The 20,870-nt window shown below is 41.7% G+C and overlaps 1 protein-coding gene and 1 pseudogene across 1 annotated transcript; one reads left to right on the top strand and one right to left on the bottom strand.

Annotated features, from left to right (window-relative positions):
- The first annotated feature begins 2,063 nt into the window (after window positions 1–2,063).
- On the top strand, window positions 2,064–2,414 carry LOC147435221 (uncharacterized). The gene has a single exon (XM_086487920.1). The coding sequence runs from the start codon at window positions 2,064–2,066 to the stop codon at window positions 2,412–2,414; it is 351 nt and encodes a 116-aa protein (XP_086344046.1).
- A 757-nt stretch (window positions 2,415–3,171) lies between these two features.
- LOC147435220 (fructose-bisphosphate aldolase, cytoplasmic isozyme pseudogene) lies at window positions 3,172–4,201 on the bottom strand (annotated as a pseudogene).
- Window positions 4,202–20,870: the final 16,669 nt, after the last annotated feature.

The raw sequence follows: 20,870 nt of genomic DNA, 5'->3' as shown, positions 1-20,870 counted from the left end.
TGTAAGGTATATATAGCATTTTTTGACCTTAATGAAAAACCTTTTTGTCATTTTTAAAACAAGTTTTGAAGTCTGTGAGTGAGCGTATTGTGTACGAGAGAGAGTGTGAGCTTCATCTTGACGCTACGTGTGCACCGGTGGTCGGAATCGAGTGCGGAGAAGTGCAGTGTGTTGCCCCCAATGAGAGCTACGTGCCGATACCTACATTGCGCACGTACGGTCCCGGTTTGCGAGCTCCTTCTACGATCTTCATCTGGTATTTGGGTGAGCATACGTTGTCCAATTTTGCATTACAACATATCCAGGCATTCACATTGAGTAGAACTACACATTAGGAACTTTAGATTTCGAAAATGAAGACCTGAAAATTTCGGCCAGACATCCTACGTGATTTTGCACCGGGTGTTTTGGGTTGGGATTTTGGTTCATAGACCTTAGGGAGAGCGACCTATTGGTGTTAGTAGGGTCTCCTTCAAGTTCTATGGTGTTTTCGAGATTGTTTGATGGGTGTTCGGCTCTAGAAAGCGTTGTAGGAAGTTTCCTCTTATAATGCACTCTTGAAGGCTGTGACTTAGACAATTGGTAGAGACCTCTGTAGGAATTAGTTAGGAGTCAGTCGAGTGTAGGTTGACACATTATGCTTGCTTCCATGCATCTGCGGGTCGAGCTTCGTCCTTAGCTAACATTATATGTTAGGTGAGTTCTCACTGTGCTGACGTCCGTCGTGGCGTATCGGTCCAACATGCATCGTATGGACATCGCATTTTTTCTGATGATAGAGACTTGCCAAACCAAGAGCTACCATGTATGTCCACTAGAAAGAGCGCTAATAAGTGATAGAAGATGCTTAGATCTCTCTCTCTCTCTCTCTCTCACTCACTTTAGAAAAAAAAAGAGAAACAATATCACTATTACCGACTATTTTCAACATATACAAAACATCTTTACAACAATATGTTGAGCTTGGAGAATATCCAAGAAAAAGTCTTTTCACTTTCAGGGACCAAAGCTAACTAGATCTACTTCGATTTTTTACTTATCTTTCTTCTCTTTTACTTCACCTTGCGCATTCTGCCACTTAAATTTTAGTCCTCATGAAAACGAAGCCAATGTGTGAGCACAACCAAACTACCTTGTAGGATCTTCTCTCTCTCTCTCTCTCTCTCTCTCCTCTCTCTCTCTCTCTCTCTCTCTCTCTCTCTCTGTCACACACACACACACACACACAAAACTCTTTGAAAAAGTTTGCGTCTCTTTCAAGTTTTAGATTTCAAGTCCGCTAAAATATAGTGCTAAGAGCTGATTGAAAACTCAAAACAACCAATTCAAGGGAGGGAAAGAAGGATAAAATCCGGTTTGAAAATTCAAGAAAATAGAGTTCAATTGTAAAAAATGCCATTGTTTTGAGAAATTTCCTCTATGGATGTTTGTAAAATTCATTCTTCCCAAACACTGTCTAAAGCATGTGAGCCGGTGCACTCTCTCTCTCTCTCTCTCTCTCTCTCTCTCTCTCTCTCTCTCTCTCTCTCTCTCTCTCTCTCTCTCTCTCTCTCTCTCTCTCTCTCTCTCTCTCTCCCTCTCCCCTCTCTCTCTCTCTCTCTCTCTCTCTCTCTCTCTCTCTCTCTCTCTCTCTCTCTCTCTCTCTCTCTCTCTCTCTCTCTCTCTCTCTCTCTCTCTCTCCCTCTCTTTCTTTCTCTTTGACACGCTGAGCATACACTCATTAGAAGTATAACCAGCTGACATTTGTCCAAAAATGATTTGCGAGAAAAACCCAGCAGCAGTACCACAAAGTAAAACTTACTTTAGCAACGCTACATTCCAGAGAGGCACCTACCTAAGATTGATTAATTAGCTAATTCTCTGGAATCTCAACATCCCCATTGGCAATCTCTGATTTCAAATCCTGGGGATCCTTGCCATCCACAGAGAAACCCATAGAAACGCAGTACCCAAAATTTCCTTTACTGTGCCAGCAAGCTCCTTTGCCATTGAACGGGGACGCATCACCTAGGCTATCTCGATCACATCAAGAGAAATGTTGCCATTGTGCTTGATGTTCTTAAATGTATAAGGAGAAGGAAGAGGAATCTGCAGGTCAAAAACCAGCTAAGAGCTCATGGGGCACACTAGCATGGAGCGAAACCCTATCGCCAATGCTAGGACTGAGGGGAAAGCAAAAGACGAAGAAAAAGGCAATCGAGTGCTACAGTGGCTTGCATGGTCAAATTAAGAGGAGGAATTCTGACAATGCAATTATGCAAGTATCTAGCAATCATGAGGAGCATCTGCTGTATAACAATGTCATAAATGCAAACGATGGCATCTCTGTTGTTTCTCTCAGTGGGCTTTCTGTCAATGGGCTTCATCATTGTGGGCAGGAATCTAATGTCAGAGCTCGCCCTCTTCGAGATTAGGAAGAGAGATAATTGTTGCACGAAACTCAGAGAGGATTAACAAGGCCCTTAGCACTAATCATAAGCAACTCAAGCCGTCTTCAAAGACCGTGTTCACACTAGAGCACACGCGCCCACCACAGCAACACTCGTTCTTGAGCAAGCATTATAGCACGTTTAGCTACTATTTCAGTCCCGCGAGGAGCAACAGCAGAAGCAATGCATTCATCTTCTTCCTATCGCGCTCGGACTGCTCCTTGAGGGCTTTGATCACAAGAGAAGCACGCTAATTGCTCCCGTAGTTCTAGTCCTGCTCTCGTTCAACATCACCATTGAGGGAGCCACCCGGAAACTCCAGTAGATGGTAGACATGAAGCTGAGTGATGCATGTTTTGTGCCCACGATGAAGATGGAAGGTTGATAAGGCAAGGGTAGCAAGAATATGAGGAGGTGGTTTTTGTTCGTTTAACAAGAGGGGAGTTTGGAGCTGCCTTTTCATTGGCACCCAAGATTGGGCCTCTGGGTTTGTCGCCCAAGAAGGTAAGAGAGGACATTGCCAAGGAGACTGTCATGGACTGGAAGGGCCTGCGCGTTATTGTCAAGCTCACTGTCCAGAATCCTCAAGCCAAGGTTGATGTCATCCCTTCCACTATCTACGAGGAATCCAATTTAAGCGGCATCTCTGTTGGTTTCCTCTCCTTTCTTTTTGCACCTAAACATTATTACAAAACATGAAACATCATTGCAATCAAAACTCAACAACTCAAGCATAGGAGAGCTAATACTTGTAGTTGGCAACATGAAGTGATTCATCAGTGCCAACGCCCATAGCAGCATCCCCAGCATACTTGCCAAGGACAGCCTCAGAGTTGGCCTTGCATCAGGCAAGCAAAGTAGCTTGTGCTGCAGGAATGTTTTCCTTCTTTCCAGCTCGAGTCTTCCAAGTGCTGGCTTGTAATTCTCGTCCAAATGAGAAATAAAGTGGCCATGGCTTCTTGGTATCCAGCTCATTCATGGCATTCAAATTCAAAGTTTCTTCTTTCTCACTTTGACCTCCCGACAAGAACATGACACCAGGAACAACAGGAGGAACCGTCCTTTGTAGTGCTTGTACTGTGTATTTGGCTATCTCCTGAGGGGTTGTCTTTGGTGCTTTAGAGCGAGAAGTAACCATGTTTGGCTTCAACAAGAGTACATGATGATCTCTCAAAGCCTTGTAGATAGCAGCAAAAAGCACAATCTCCGTCACGGCAGCACATTTCTTAATATCATGGGGCCCATCCACAAGAATCTCAGGCTCAAGAATGGCGACTAGACCATTCTCTTGGCATATGATGGCATAGCGAGCCAACCCATTTGCATTCTCAAGTATGGCAAGAGGAGATGGCTCAGTTGGACCAATATTCTTGAGCACAGCTCTCCACTTCGCAAATCGGGCTCCAACATTATAATATTGCTGGCAGCGTTGGGCAAGGCCGTCCAGTCCCTGAGTGGTTGTCTCACTGTCACTGTCTGCAAGGTCGACAGTGCCCTTATCTACCTTGATACCGGGGACTACTCCACAAACGGCTTGCCACTCGCTATTTTTTGATAGAGGGTTTCCTCAAAGAGAATGACACCACAAAGGTACTGGAGGGCATCTGGGACAGTAAAAAGAATCTCCCATGGAGCTCCACATGTATACTTGCCAAACGCTTCCCAATAGTCCCTATGTTGTCATCGGCTGCCAGGATGCCCTTGCCAGGGGTCGCAAGGTACTTGGCATTGGCAATAAGCTCAGTTGCGTATTTACCCTCAAACGCGGCCATGGCGGCTAGCAGGGTAGATACTAGAGGTCTCTCTTTCTCTCTCAAAAAACTCAACTCTCTCAAAGAGCGCGCGCCGGCGCGCGCTCTTTGAGAGAGTTGAGTTTTTTGAGTTTTTTGAGAGAGAGAGAGAGAGAGAGAGAGAGAGAGAGAGAGAGAGAGAGAGAGAGAGAGAGAGAGAGAGAGAGAGAGAGAGAGAGAGAGAGAATTAAGAATTGGAACCATCTATTCGTGACGAGCTTACTAGCCTGCATCTACTTGCACTAATTCCCTGCTCATGCCCTGCCTCGCTCGATCCTCACTACGAGCAGGTGAAGCAGCAAAGCGATGAGTGGATAGAGGTGGTGGCTCAACCGCTCTCCGCTGCAGCCTGTCGTGCCGTCCGCGACAGTCTTCTGCCGCGTCTCGTCTGCCGCTTCTTTTGCAAGCTCTCTCGAGGCCACGCCTCCTGCACGCCATTAAATTGATCGCGTGGCTCATGATTGCTGACGACAATGACGACAAGCCTGAGCTTATGGGCTCCGACTTCAGTGCCACCGCCCACCGCGTAGGCCTAGTCATGGCCATCTTGCGTGGCACACAAGATGCAGGCACCGATGGCTATATTAGAGACCGCTGTCTTTCGAAGAGGTTGGCGGCCCTTGCAGAGTTGTGGCAGGACATGTCCCAAGTAATGAGCCCTAGTCTTCGCTCTCGCTTCACCGGTTGGCTTCGCTTCAGTTACCTGCAACGTTATATTTCTAAGGGGTCCGGCTTTAGAGTAGAAAATCTTGCCACAGGTGAGCACACTGGGAGATGACAGTAGTAGCTGAAGCGCAGGAGCAAGTGGAGAAGAAGACGCGGGAGCTGATGCAGCACCTGTAGAAGCACAAGCCAACGTCGAGTCAGGTGGTAGGGTTTGTGACACTCCTGGTGGGGGCGGGCGTGGTGGTGCTCACAGTGATGGCCCCACTGCTGCTGCTGTTAAGCCCAGTGTTGGTGCCTGTAGGCTTCTTGATGGTGTTGTGCACGACAGGTGCCCTCATAGCCAGAGGGGTAGCCATAGCGGCTGTTACTGCGGTGTCGTGGGTAGACACTCTGACGTTTCCCAGCAGCTGGACAGCGCCGGATTCTGCATCAAGGACGTGGCTAATGGGATGTGATGCAAGGTGCGCGACTTGGCCGGCTTCGCCCTTCATCTCTCCTCTCATGGCAGCAGCGCTGACGCCGAGGCTGCCCCTGGAGGTTAAGACTACCACAATTCTCTTTTCCTATACCACTAGGTAGCTTGCAATGCTCTTAATCAAGGTCCCGCCCTATAAAAATGCAAACCAAAATACTAGTAGAAATTTTCAATTTTCAAAAACTTTTCAACTATTTTCTCAAAAAAGAGAGAGATAGAGAGACAAACACAGAAAAACCCTTGCGCTCTTTGATAGAGTTGAGTTTTTTTTAAGAGAGAGAGAGAGAGAGAGAGAGACCCTTGCGTGCCGGCACGCGCTCTTTGAGAGAGTTGATTTTTTTTTTTTTTTTTTTTTTTTTTTTTTTTAGAGAGAGAGAGAGAGAGAGAGAGAGAGAGAGAGAGAGAGAGAGAGAGAGAGATCCACGCCCAAGAGGAAGTAGAAGCAGTTGCGGCATAAGCAGTCATGATGGTCAAGCATGGTAATGGTGGACGTAACAAGCACGGAAGAGGCCACACCAACCCCATCAAGTGCTCTAGCTATGGGTGATGTGTGCCCAAGAACAAGGCTGTCAAAACGATTTCCTGAAAGGACCATTGTTGAACAAGCTATTGTGCGAGTTGTGCAGGATGCGTTTATGATGGGTACGCACTTCCCAATATTTACGCCAAAATGCAATACTGCATTTCATGTGCCATTCACTCTCACGTTTTCCATATGAGATCCCACATAGCAAGAAGAGTTCAGGAGCCACCACAGAGGTTTAGACGCAACGAGGATATGCAAAACCAGAATCAGAGTACCAGTGTTCCTGCTGTTAGAAAGTGAAGAGGTGTCTAATTAGTATATAAGCCAGGAGATGAAGAAGGCTCATGAATATTGACTTCTATTGTAGAACTCTTAGAAGACGCATGCTATGAGCATTGCCACTATGGTTGAAACCATCAATTGGATGGACGTTGAGGGACTTTTGAGTCTTTTGTACATGCTTGTATTTGATGTTTTGGAAATGTCTTTCTAAAGTTTTTTCAAAGAGAGAGAGAGAGAGAGAGAGAGAGAGAGAGAGAGAGTCTGACTTGCTTCTGAGACTTTGAGAGTGTATGACAGAGAGAAGCCCTACAAGTGAGCAAGAGACACGACACTGAAAATTCATTAAACTCGGCTTTTGAGAGTGATTGACTTGTGCTTGAAAAAAACTTTTTTCCAAAAACTTGTCAAACCTACATGTTAGAAACAATAGAGGTAAACTGACTAAATCTCAAGGTTTTTACATCAATTTACATTGATTTTTTTCAAATTTTGGAGGTTTTCTCACCTTTAACTATAGAACTTTAGAGGTAAATCTCAAAATTTGTAGGTGGGGTTACACTAAAACTAGGTTTTTGTTACACTAAACCTATGTTTTTTCTGAGCACTGTGAGTGACTTACAGAGGCGGCACTGAGTCTGAGAGAGAGAGAGAGAGAGAGAGAGAGAGAGAGAGAGAGAGAGAGAGAGAGAGAGAGAGAGAGGGAAGAGCATAATTGGCTAGATTGGTTGAGAGGATGCATACCCCTTCCATGCACAGCTCGTTGCCTAGTGGCGGAATCAGAGCCAGTTTTGTGGAACTCTAGAAGAAGGTGGAGGTAGGGATTGTTGAAATACCAAGTTTTGATGCACGACTAGAAAGACTGGTTTTTAAGAAAAGAATCCTCGGTTGTGATCCCACAACTGTGGAAGAAGAACATCATTCTCTCTCTCTCTCTCTCTCTCTCTCTCTCTCTCTCTCTCACACACACACACACACACACATCCAAACTCTTCACCTTTGTTCTCGCCAAAAGATAGGGCCAAGGTGATTGCAAAGGCATTGCATAAGAGGTGATTTCCAAGCTGTTTCATGCAAGTGATGATTATCGTTCATGTCGACAGTACCTTATGATCTTCATCACCTGTCCCACCCTTGGCCACAAAGTCCTTGTGATTGGGGCCTCCTCTTTTGCAACTCACCATGAAAACTCTAAAAGAGTTCGTAGTCCATGAAAAATGTTCTTTTCATGATACATGTGATGTGAAGGATATTTTCCTTTTCCTCTTTGTTTCTCAAGTGTCATGATTATACACTGAAAGATCTTATTTGTGAGCTCTCTGCGAGCTGGACAAATGGATTCACTCACCCAAAAAAAATTATCTCCAATTTCAATAAGGTACAATCTAGCACCAAAGATTGCACATACACATTGTTCATATTGGCTCCAACCTACCAATACGATCTACCAAATCTACTTCTTGTTTAACTTCCCTACAAGCACTCACCATAATATTATGTATTGAGAAACCCTCCTTCCCCCTCCACAACATTGTACGCGTGCACACACACACACACACACACAATTTTACTTGTCCAAGCATCTACCATGGCTTGAATATTGATGGCCACAAGCCGTGATTCAGAGGAGGGAGCATAACCTTCGATAATCAAGGAGTTAATATAAGGGTGGATGATTAAATTCTCCATAAGGAACGCTCTAGACATTTAGAGACAATGATAGAGAGATTGTAATATGTAATTTGATGCTTAATGTTTCTATTATGATTTAATTTCTATGTATCTTGTGGGGTTTTTCTCTTTTATATTGCTCGAAAAGGTTTTCTTGGAGTTTGAAATTCCTCATCCTGTAGCCAACCATGGCTAGGCACATAACCATTTATGGACGACAATGTGGCAGCCAGATTTTTCTTATGTTTGACAATAGCATCTATGCACTTTCTTTCTCTTTTGTGATACAACATTATGAAATAACTAATGCATTCAATTTGCATCCATTAACTCTAATGGGAGAGCAGTTGAAGATAAAGGCTACTGAACTTGCTAGTGGTGAACAAATATTCCTTCTCAATCATGGCCAATGTCAATTCTGGAAGGTTCGCATTGCTATTGAAAGCACACAAGGCATTGCAATGAAGGACACACCAGTAATAGTCAGATGGTCCCTCCAGAGTAGTTGGTATACTACATGCAATGCCTTCTTCACAAAGCAGCCTACAAATGGCACTCAAGCAAGCAAAGGATATCATTCAAGTTCAAGAGCTACCTATGCATTATGATGGACATGTGGCATCTGAGTTACCATCTTTTGATCTATTTGTGCACGAACTTATGACAATTGCGACATGTGAATTTACCATGGAAAATAAGTTTGCGCAAATAGAGTTTTGGAATATGCTCAGCAAGATGGTTCAGAAGCAAGGATATGACTGTGTATCAATGTGTGTGTGAACACATTAAAGGAAGAGTATGGCTCTTTTGTTTGATACTATTTGAGATGCAACATGGTTACTTTGCTACACTACATATACTCTGTAGAGTAACTATTGAGATCTTGATCTAATCTTTTTCATTGTTTATTCTCGCTTGGTTTCTTGTTCTCTCGGAAGTACTCGCTCGAGGATTGGGATTCCTCCACAAATGATACAATGAGTCTAAACAGAGGCTGGAAAATCATAGCATACATGTGTAAAAACCTTCTATAGTACCCACAATGTCCCATAAATCATTGTACCTACTTTGTGTTGTTTAGTATAGGCAACTCTACAATTACCTTTATCTTGTCCAGGTCGGTATATATGCCATTATCCAAGACAATATGTCCCAAGATTCTGCCTTGTCTAACTATAAAGATGCACTTTTCTGTTAAGATAGATCTTGTAAGTCTTGCACTTCTTGAATACTTTTTTAAGGTGCTCTATTTTCTCATCTCTCAAGAGAGAGTGCACACATAGGTCATCCATGAATCTCTCCAAGAATATCCTCAAGTATTTTTTAAAGGCATGAGCCATCAATTTTTGGAAGGTGTTGGGGCATTGGTCTGGCCAAAAGGCATCACCCTATATGCATATATACCACATTGTATGGTAAAAGTTGTCTTGTTTTGTGCCTCAGGAGCAATGGCGAGTTGGTTTTATCTTGAGAACCCATCTAAAAAGGAGTATGCTCGCTTACCGGCCACTCATTCCAATACATCGTCAGTAATAGACAAGGGATAATTATTTTTTATCGTGATGGCATTAACCTTCTTTAGATTCACACACACTCGTAGTTTTCCATTTTTCAAGTTAGACATTACCACTATGGAAGATACGCAGTCGGTGTGTTCTATCTTCTAGATAAACTCAGCCTCCTTTAATTTATCAATCTCCTCCTTGATGCACTTAGTGAATGTATCATTGTAAGTGCAAGGTCTCTATTGACTGGTCTTTGCATCAGGGTTTAATGGGATTGTAGTACTGACATATTGTAGGATCTACTCCCTTCAGGTCTTTATAGGACCAAGTGAACATGTCCTTGTATTCCTTGATAAGACTTATAAGCTTCTCTTCCTATTCTGGATTTACATCTATTTCTATGTAGGCTAGACATGGCTCTTCTCCGAGACCTTCCAAATTTATCTTCTTTGCATCCTCTGGCCCATCCTAAGACTCCTTGTCTTTTTGCTCTCGTAGAGGTTGCATCAACACTACCTTTTAATCTTGGATAGTGAACTTTCTATAGAGGGATCGTACACTCATTTTATCGTCCTTATTGTCTTATCCCTCCCCACTTTCTACGTCCGTTTACACCTCCCTAAGAGTCTTCTTAAGCTCATGGTACTTGTTCTTTCTCTCCACCTTGGTCCATTTAGTTTCTCCAAACTCGTTTAATGCTGGTTCTCTTGTTTGTTTAGGTTTTGTTTAAGATTTTGACCTGCTAGTTTGCTTTTGCAGATCCTTTATACTCTCTTTAGTTTTGGGATCTTGTTTTAGAGAACCTTCTGGATATCTTGCTCTTAACACAATCTCTGCTTTTACAAGCATGAAAAACTGTGATTTGCCTCTTAGTCTAGGCATAGGGTTCTTCCTTGGTTTGTTTTCATCTCTCTCTTTCATGTAGCATTCTTGACATCTAGGTTTTTGATTTGAAAAATCATAAAACCTGACATTCTTATCATTTATTCCTACTCACTTGATTTATCGGAGCCTTCGTCATCCGCATCCTCCTCTCGTTCAAAATGTGGTCAGGAGTCATGAAACTCTCTCCCATATTTTTGTGCTTACCAAGAGATCATCTTTGGGTCCCTCTAGGGCTAGCGCCTCATCACTGGTAGTTACTATATTAACCATGTACTATGGACCAACTTTGTAATCATCTTTGTCACAACAATTTTTTGTGGGGCCATGTAAAATGGCACACACATCTAGGGTTGCTAGGATATGATTCCATTCGGCTCAAGAGATTCTTCAAAAAAAGGTTCAGGAACATATTCCTTATCTTCAAGTGCCCTTTTCATAATACACTCTTCTCGTTTCAAAATCCCACATTGTGATGCACCGCACATCCATAGCACTTTGGGTTTGCCTAACCAAGCTGAAAGTTTTGATCCTGCTATTGTAGCGGAGTCATACTCCTCCACTAGATTTGGTTCACGTCTTTGTAGCTATGATCTTTAATGTTTATGCGCGTCGTGGTTTCCATGTTTCTGAGGTATATATCATCATATCCCCAGTCTTGAACCATTTCAAATTGTCTCATAAGTTCTCGTTCAGGTATGATGTCGTATTTGTTCCGCTTGTCAAAGTCAATGAAGGCAATTGTACGCTTATATTCAATGCTGCAAGAAGTAACAACCATTTTCTCTAGAAGTCCCAGGGGTTTTTTATGTACCCATCTGCTAATTGCAATCTCATTTGGGTAGCCCTCAAGGTAGGTTTTTCCCATTTTTTCCAAATTTCATTGGTGGTGATAGCAACACTAGCTCCACTATCAAGAATTGCTAGTACAAGTCTTGTGTTCTATTGAGGTTTTTCTAGCTCTCGGATCCCTTCTTGAATCTGTGATGTTGGATATTTTACCCCAAATTTCTCCAAGCATTTTGCAACACTCACCCACATGTTTGGTCTTATCCTGAGAAGATCTACTAGTGTAATAGTACAAGTCACAGTCTTAGACAATATATCTATCAATCCCTTCTTGAATCTGTGATGTTGGATATTTTACCCCAAATTTCTCCAAGCATTTTCCAACACTCACCCACATGTTTGGTCTTATTTTGAGAAGCTCTACTAGTGTAATAGTACAAGTCATAGGCTTAGCCAATATATCTATCAATCCCTTAGAGTCCATATCCTTTTTTTATGAGAGCATTTGTGATGGCACTGCCTTCACCTTTGATTTGGCTTCATACTCTCCCATGTATGAGGGTAAGGTTTTCAATGACTAGGGTAGACTCACAAAAGAGTTTACTGATCCCTTACCTTCCCAATATGAGTGAAGGTTTAGCTCATCTTGAGATCCTGCCTTGAACTCTTCAATAGGTGACAAAAAAACATCCCTTCCCTTACTGGGTTGGTTGACTCTCTGACTCAACTCTTTCGTGTCGTTTGCTTCTTGTATGTGTCTCCAAAGCTTGTCTAAGCCATCAACCTCTCTGTAGCTTCTGGTATCCTGGGGTGGAGATCCTCATATGCGTGATCTATGATATTCATCACTACTTTAGGCTTTCCTATTTCTATTGTGGATTTCCCAATGGTCCCTTTAGTTTCATGCCTAGACGAGATTATCGATATGTTGGAGCTAGAACTTTGATTCAACTCTTTGGCTTACTTGCAGGTGGCTCTAGCAAATCTAGGGCAGTTTAGATCATTTCTTGACACGTCTTCAATCTTTTGTTTTCTAACTCAACATAAGGGTACGTCATCCACTTTTGTTCTTGGCTTTGTTTAGTCTAAAGTCATGCTTTTTAGGCTTTCATAAGTGCACCTAGAGGCTCATTCACTTTTTCTACTAGTACTAATCGCCCAAAACTTGCACTCCTTGTTATCTTTGTCTCATTATGCTCTCTAGGCTCAAAGAGTTTCAACTCAAGGTTAGTTTGACTCTCTAATATCTCTAATCTATCCTTGGATTTTTCTAACTCCTTTACTAGGGCTATCTGTTTACATTCCTTTCTAGCTTTCATACGTGCCTTCCTGACTTTCTAGGTGTTTTGTTGATTTCTTTGTTCATAACCAAGCGCATGTGTTTTAGGTTCCTCAATTATTGGTGCTTTCCTTGCTTTTTGCACTTTTTCTCTTTGTGACAACCAATATGGGTATCATCGTTTTATTTTTTGAGCTGCTACTTGATGGGATCACGCCCACCACTATGTTTAATGTAGTTTTCACTGTCTTATTTGGATTTTTTGGACAGTCATTGATCAGATGGTTAATGCCGCAATCTAGACAATACACATTCACTCTCATAATCTATGTGTGAGGAAAATCCTTCATAAGGTTGTCACCACCACATTTGTAACACGGTCCTAAGGGTTGGCAAGGCGCTCCTGTAGCCTCTCTCTATTAATAGGTAGGTCTTGGTCCTGTTAACCCCCCATTGGCTATAAAATCAATGTGCATTCATCTAAATAGTATCTACCTTCTCTTGCAACATGAGCTCTTGTTGGTGGTCCAACACTCCCAATCATGCTCCAAGGTTCAGGTGCTTTTGTCTCTTTGGGTGGATAGTATGTTGAGCTAGTATTTTCTTGGCTCTTTGTAATACATAGGCACATGCATTAAGGATTTCTCCTCTAATTCCTCTATAGTGGGTGTATATCTTATGCCCATCAATCGCATTCCTGGTACAGGTGGTTGTTGCCCTCGAACTAGTTATGGTTTTTCAATTCCTTTTGGTCCTGATAAACTTCCTATCATGTACCTAGGCATTGATGGTAACTAAGGGGGTGATACTTGGGCTGTTGGAGCATACTATCGCTCTCTCACATACCCCTTGTTATAGTAGCACTGTTTTGTAGTGTGATTCATCCATTTTTGCTCAATGGCACACCATTTAGGTTGCTTAGCCTATGGCTTAGAAAATGGTGTCGTACTGTGGTACATGCATAATGTGAAAATTAAAATATCTACCTCACTCTTAATTCTTTTGATGTGTGGGACCAAATGCTACAATGTACATAGTTTGAAATATGCGAAAATCGATGCCATGGTTGCAAGCGTGTACATACCTTGTCGGGCAGGCGGATGTCGCACCGCTACATGTTTAACCACATTCAAGCATTCTTAATTCTCTTTAGGAATGTACAAATGTCAAGTGTTTTAAAGTGGCATGCTCATTTTGCCTAGAAAGCTCAATGCGGGCGAGCTTGGCCAAAAATAGTAGTTTTGTGTGCGGGCATAAAAGACATGTTCATGGTGCTTACCAAGTGGTAAAATGAGGTTCAACATTAAATTTGATCCAAATGGGATTTTTCCCAGCTCGTTTGGGTATTTACAGACAAAAAAGGGGCATTTTTGGTCTAGAAATGGCCATAAAAAATGGTCAAAAAATAGCCCAAAAATAGTAAAAAATGGCTCAAAATTCCACGTCAATGATAGTTCCATCACTGATCAAGATGAGGGAGATGTTTAGATCCAAGAATGAGCTCATTTGGGCAGATAAGCAAGGAGATACATCCATTCCAATAGAGGGTGCTAGTTCATTCCGCTGCTGCTTCCACTACATGGTTGAGGTTGTGAGGCCTCCAATTAGGGTTTCCCCTCCTCAAATAACAACTTGGCAATATCCAATAAAACTTTGAAGCTTGCATGAAGTGGTCACAAAGAAGAATCAAAGCATTAATTTAGGGTTTTTAACAAGTTGAATGAGCACTGCATCTGTGAAATTGGGAGTGAGGCTACACCTAATCTTCACACACACAAGAGTTTTGAGTTAGTATTGGTTCTTTTTCAAAGTGGAGATTTCATGGCTGGAGTTTTGTTCTTTTTGAGTGGGTTTTTAACCTCAAATCATCTACGCATTGCTTGATTTTTCTATGAATCCTAACAGTCAGAGGCTCGATGCTTTCCTAGCCGCACTACGCACTTCTTGACACATTTCTGGTGAACCCGACATGAAGTAGGCTAGGGTGAGGGTTCAAAACCTTCATTCAAGGTTTCAAATTAAATATTTAAATCTATGGAAAAACAAGAGCAACAAGGGGTTTGGTTCGATCCACTCACAGTGCAAATGTTTCAAGCTTTTGTGGTGTTTATGCAGCAACAACAAGCTGCGAAAAGGAGGTAGATTTCCTAACCAAAGAGCTTCAATCTTGGTGAATAAAATGTACCAATTTAAAGGTAAATATTTAAAAAAGTATCTTTGTGGATATGTAAAGGATGTGGAGCTTCATCGAGTGTCTGAAGCAGAGATGGTACAAAGTTTGGAGCTAGCTATGGTTCTAGAGATCAGAGAGCATGTAAGGGGAATTAGAATTGATGATCATGGAGAAACATGGAAAGCATTTAAGTTAGCCTTAAAAGAATATTATTTCATGGAGGACACAAAAAGGGTAACAAAGAGGACTTTTTTAGAGTGGGTAGTTAGGCCAAAGAGGGTCTTTCACCTACAAAACTGCTAAGGGAATTTGAACGCCGCTACAATCAACTTTCAAGGAATGAAAAGGCTACCTTAAACGTGGATAAGACACAATTCTTTTTGCACGCCGTAGGTAAAGAGATTCAAGATAATCTAGAGCTACTACTTGAGGATAAGGATGCGGAACAGGGCTTAAAGACTGAGTGGAATGAAGTTGAAGATGCAATTTCACTGCTAGCCAAGCGACAACAATGGAGGGACAAGATGATAGTTAAACCTACTAAATCTTTGGTTCCAAAGAGTGACAAATCCATCCTTGATGATATTGCTAAATGAATGCAAGAGCTAAAGATAAAGATTACAAGGCTAGAAGAGAAGGGGCAACCATCAAGTCAACCTACAGGGCAAAGAACTGAAACTAGAGAAGGCTTTGTAAATGGGTGCATATGGTGTGATAGTACTGGCCATGCGAGGAAAGTTTCAAATATGCCTTGATGAAGGAGCTTGTTTTCTTTAAAGATGGAAAAAATCACTTAACTAAAACAGGTAAGCTCTCGGGGACAAACTTTGGCAAAGGTGGATCCTATAAAGAAAAAAGGATTCAAGGTTGGAGAAGAAGAATCTAATGGCATTGGATAACTATGGCCATGGGCATTAAAGTTTGTTGTGAAGGGTAAAATGACTAAAGAGGTCTTGCATGAAGCTGGAGATTACATTCAGCTAGAAACAGGTTGGAATGACCCTGCAGACTCTTTGTGAGTGCATGCTTACATTGCCAAATGTCAAGCCAATGAGGCCATTGTTGAAGAGAAACGCAGACGTGCGAATGGGGATGAAGGGACTTCAAAGCGGGCCACGAGGAGTGGAGGAAAAAATGACAAAGTTCCTCCTAGATCAGCTTCCCTACAATAGATGACTATCCCCGAAGTTTGTATGCAAGAAGTCTCTAAAGAAAAGAAGAAGGATACAACAAAAGCTAAAGCAAAGGGTCCGGCCTACAAACTCCAATCTGATATAGAGGCAATCACTCATCTAAAACAGGTTTTGGAAGAGAGGATTTTGAAGGTGGAATTTACCTTGGGTGAGGTCCTTGGAATAACAAAGAGAGAGTTTCATAAGGAAATAATTGATATCATAAAGAGGAAGTGGTAGTCTCTTACTAAATCTATCCATGTATAGGGTCAAGAAGAGACTTTAAATTCACAAGGAGTACATGTCTATGGTGAGCAAGGTAATGAAACTCTCATTTGATGCTACAAGTCTAGGGGAGGAGTAAAACATGTTTTCTTCTTGGATGATGAAGATGAAGTCGAAACCACTCAATAAAGTTATTACTTAAAGAGTCACTGGGCAAGAGCAACTACTGAGACCCTGGTAAAAGTGGGAGACTTAGAAGAGCCATACATTGTGTCGAGAGATCATGGGTCAAAAATTAACCTCATGTCAAAGAGTCTTTATCAAAAAGGAAAATTACCTATCGATATAGATCATGGATGGATGATTTGTGTAGCAACAAACAACTCATCAAGGGAGTTGTATGGAGCTTGTAAAGGTGACTATAGGGGATGTGAAAGATGACCAAAATTTCTTTGTGCAAGAGATGTCTACATACCCTCTTATGCTTCGGTAGCCATACATCACTGCTACTTGCATGGAAACGAAGGTGATGGATGATGAGTCAGCTTATGCAAGGATAAGGAGTAGGGATGGGAAGCGTGCAGTAGAGTTCCTTACTGTTTGTGTAGACCATGAAAGGAATCATGAAAAGAGAGAAACCCTTGCCAAACACAAACAGAGAATTCAAGGACTACAGGGAGATGAGGGGTTTAGGCCATGTATCATTGTAGAGAAAGATTGCAATGGTACAAGAAGAGAAAAGTTCTCGCATGATGTATATGCAAAGGAAAGATTTTCTATAGGTTTTGTAGGATTAACAAACTATGGATCTATTGCTTCTACAAAGTGTGAGGACTTAAAGCGGGGTGAACGACAACATGTAAATGGTGTACAAAGAAGTTTGAAGATGAATGGTTTGCTAGAAGATGATGAATGCATTGCAGGTGTGTTTGATGAGTGTTCGTTTGTGGATACTATGCAAGACTTGGAGTCTTTAGTGAATTGCAATTTGCGTATGGGAAGTGAGGTTGTGAGAGTATGGTCAATAGAAATGTACAAAGTCATTGGGGTTTTAAAAAATGCTCAAGGTGTTGATGTACAAGTGGAGGCCAAGTATAAGTCTTCCGCAAAGAAAGTGAAACCAGTGGCATTACCTCTACCAAAAGACTATATGGATAATATGGATCAAGATGCTTTGCAACCTAGTCTTCGTGAGCCAAGCAGGATTGGGCATAAGTTCTAACAGGATTCTTTGAAAGAGTTCAAATTTGGTTGCAAGGACAGTTTGACAGATGTTGAAAGAGCATGCTGACAAAGCAAGGGAGTTTTTCTCTAGGTTGGGCATTAAACTTGCTCTCACTATTGCATATAATCCTGAGGGAAATGGTAAATCAGAGCGTGGGCATCCTCCAATCATTAAAGCTTTGGCTAAGGCCCACAAAGGTAAAATGGGAGAGTGGCCTAGGTTATTGCCTTATGCTTTATGGACTGATCGTACAACTCATAGCTCAGTTATCGATGGTTATATGCCTTTTGAGTTGATGTATGGTCAGAAACCTATAATGCCAATCAAGGATGTAATTCCTATATGGAATTTATTGCCTTGCAAAGATGGAATGAGTATGGAAGACCTTCTTGCTTTGCGCATACAAAAATTAGAAAGAAGGCTCCAAGATATTGAGATTGCAGTAGCACAATTTAAAGATGCAAGGTTAAAGAATAAGGAAAATTTTTATAAGAGGCATAGGCTTAAACCTAAATCTATTGAGGAAGGTGATTGGATGTTGGTGTATGATAGTAGTCTTGAAAACCAGCATTCAACAATAAGAAGATTTCAAAGAGACTGTTTGGTCCTTATGTGGTTCAACATGCACATGGGAATGCAACTTATACCTTGCATGAGTTGGACGGGACAAAATGAAGATTCCCATCGCAGGGAAAAGAATCAAGTTATTGAAAAGAAGAGGTGATACATATTCCTTTGAATCACAAAAAAATTATATTGAAGGCTCTGATGAAAATGTTATGGATGTGGATTAAGAATGAGAGGATGATGCGTTAGATTTTGTTGCAAGCGATGATGAAATCGACATGTATGTGGACTTAGATGAAGATTGAAACTGCTGCAAAAATATATGTGTGGCACATGCCGGAGGATGTGCAGGTTTAGAGGAGGTGTATGTCGTGCAGTCGTATGTACATAATGTTAAATCAAAAATATCCACCTCACTCTTAATGTTTTTGATGTGTGGGACCAAATTCTACAATGTACATAGTGTGATATATGCGAAAACGGATGCCATGGGTGCAGGCATGTACATACCTTCTCGGGTAGGCGAGGCCAAGGACATGGCACTGTTGCATGTTTTGACACATTAATGCATGCCTAATATGCTTTAGGAATGTACAAATGTCGAGTGTTTTAAAATGGCACGCTCGTTTTTCCTTGTAAGTTCAATGCGGGCGCTCTTGGCCAAAAATAGAAGGTTTTGTGTGCGGGCATTCGATCCCAGTGGGACATTAGGAAGAGAACACGGTCTAGGAGGGCCTCTTTATTTGGAGTTTTAAGGAAGTCAAACCTTTAGTATTACAAAAGTGATCAAAGAACAACTTTTGAATGCAAATAGACAAAACAGCTACTTTATTTGAATTCAAAGTTTCCCCCCAAAATGGAATTTAAAATCTAGCAGATAAAACCATAGTCTCCCCAATCAAGAAAAAATAAAAAGCCTTTCAATACATCTTAAGTGCCTAAGTGAAGGGTGAGTTTAGGAAATGAAAAGACCCATAAAGGTGGAAATTCAAAAGACTTTTGGTGTCCATATAAAGAGGTGGTCTACCTCACATTGGTACATTTTTGTATTTCTTCTCCTTTTTTTGCCCTTCAAAGTCTTCTTTTCTTTAAAGTGTCCTTGCACTATGTAAGCAATGAATTGTTTTTTCAAAACCATTAGAAATACCTTATGTTAAAAGAGGCACTACAAAAAAAGTATCAATAATTCCTGTTTTTTACCTTCCTCTTCCTCATCCAGGGGTAAATAAGTTTGATTTTTCTAACCGTACAACAACCAAAACAAAATTAGATAAATCAATAACTTAAAATGATTATGAAAATATTTATTAACTATACTTGTTGCTTGTAGAAATCCAACTGAAGAGTCAAACTGCTCACGAGAGATATAATTCCTTTACAGCAATCGTCACCAAGTATTGAATTTTGTGTGTCTCTCTTGTTACTTGACAATCTCTCTTGTAGAATGGGCCAGAGTGATAGTTTTCTAAGTGAAAAACAACCAAAAAGTTTCGTAAGCTAAAATATCTCCTATACAAAACTTGCATAATTGAAAATTACTTACATATTTATTTTTCTAGGTTGCTTTCCCTCTTGAACCACGGTGCGTGAGAGTTTGCATGGCTCAAGCTTTGTGTTGTTTTTTTGTGGGATAAGCCCATTGCTGCTTCATCGCTCCTTTGTTGCATGGCCCAATCCCACTCTACATCAACAATGTTTCCACCACTAAAGCTCTGCTTTGGATTTATGACATGATTGACCACGTCATTTGCACACTTGATTGCTTACGTTTTAGGAATTTTTACATATACCCTTCTAACCATTGCATGGAGAATCATTGGAGGGGTTCAAAAAACAAGCATGCAACACTTCCATGACATATCATACATGATTGACATATTGATCATTGAATTTAAAAAAACAATTCTTATATGTTGATTGTATAATAATTTACAACTGTTGTTGAAATTTCTAGCCCTATGTAGTGCCACCATACTCGATGTTGTAGTAGCACCCGTGTGTATCTAGCATGGGCACATCACTATCCTCATCCTCTACAATTGGAGTGGTATGCTCCAAAATAGATGACCTCACCCCCACCACTACCAAAATATACATCCTTGCAAAAAGAGCCCCCATCACTCTGCCTATCATGACACTTGCTACCTTAAGAGAAATGCCTATGTTCACTGCTAAAAGATGTTCATTGTCCTCCCATGGATTGTCCACGAGACTCAAGTGAATCAAGAGTAGAATAAAATGCCATGGGTCTCTCTGATGGAAGGGGGTAGGCTCTTGTGAGGGATGGAGTGGGTTGGGTCAATAAAAAGGCATGATAGAAGGGGGTGGTATTGATATGAGGCTCAGGATACAAGGAGTCTCTCTTTGACTCCCCCACAGTGTGGTGTGCTATGCAAGACCATAAGCCGCTAGCTGTTTTGTAATGTAGAATCCAAATAAACCCTTTTTCAAACGTAGTGACGAGAGCAAAGCGAACCCCAAACCCCCGACGGCCTCTAAAACACCGGGGACCGAATGGAGCACCTCGAGCCTGTCATGGTAAAGTAAATAGAGGCACCACCTAGCTTCAGCGGCTAGGACGCAAACAACACACCACCATAACAAAGTTTTCATCCAAGAGAGATGGATGCTTGGGAGTAATGATAAAGACGAAAGGGAATGAGATCAAGTGAGAGAGAGAGAGAGAGAGAGAGAGAGAGAGAGAGAGAGTGAGGGAGGGGGTATAGCAGCTTAGTACTTAGGCACCACAAAAGGATGGAGAATCCGCACACCCTTCACACATACACAAGATCACTCCAAACACAAGATTAGGTGGCGATTTCGCACACCTCACATGGGCAAAACATTGCAAGAAAACATACTCACAAAACCTCAAGCTTTATTTAGAGAATAAGGCGATGAAATGGGGAGCATAGGGTAGGGGAATGAGAAGGGAGAGAGTGGTAGAGCACATAGCGGATAGGTGGGAGTTGATGGCGAAGACTCGCACGAGGGTTATGGCCATCATCCTTAATTAAGTTTCCCTTCATCTTCCATAGCCCAAGGGTGTAGAGGTCATGCTCAAGACGAGCATGGTGATTGCGGTGATGGTGATGGTGTGGGTGTGTGTGTGTGCACTAGGCACACATAGTGCATAGTGTACTCTTTGGTGAGGGCAACCAAAGGAACAAACTCTCTCTCTCTCTCTCTCTCTCTCTCGTGTTGGAAAGGCACTTAG

This window comes from Adiantum capillus-veneris, chromosome 18, assembly GCF_014529385.1.
Source record: "Adiantum capillus-veneris isolate H3 chromosome 18, ASM1452938v2, whole genome shotgun sequence".
Taxonomy (NCBI): Eukaryota; Viridiplantae; Streptophyta; class Polypodiopsida; order Polypodiales; family Pteridaceae; genus Adiantum; species Adiantum capillus-veneris.
The sequence above is the reverse complement of the archived record's forward strand: the minus strand, read 5'-3'. Positions and strand labels throughout refer to the sequence as shown.

What these genes read in the sequence shown, in the direction of transcription:
- LOC147435221 (XM_086487920.1), top strand. Translation starts at nt 2,064, where the DNA reads ATGTATAAGGAGAAGGAAGAGGAATCTGCAGGTCAAAAACCAGCTAAG.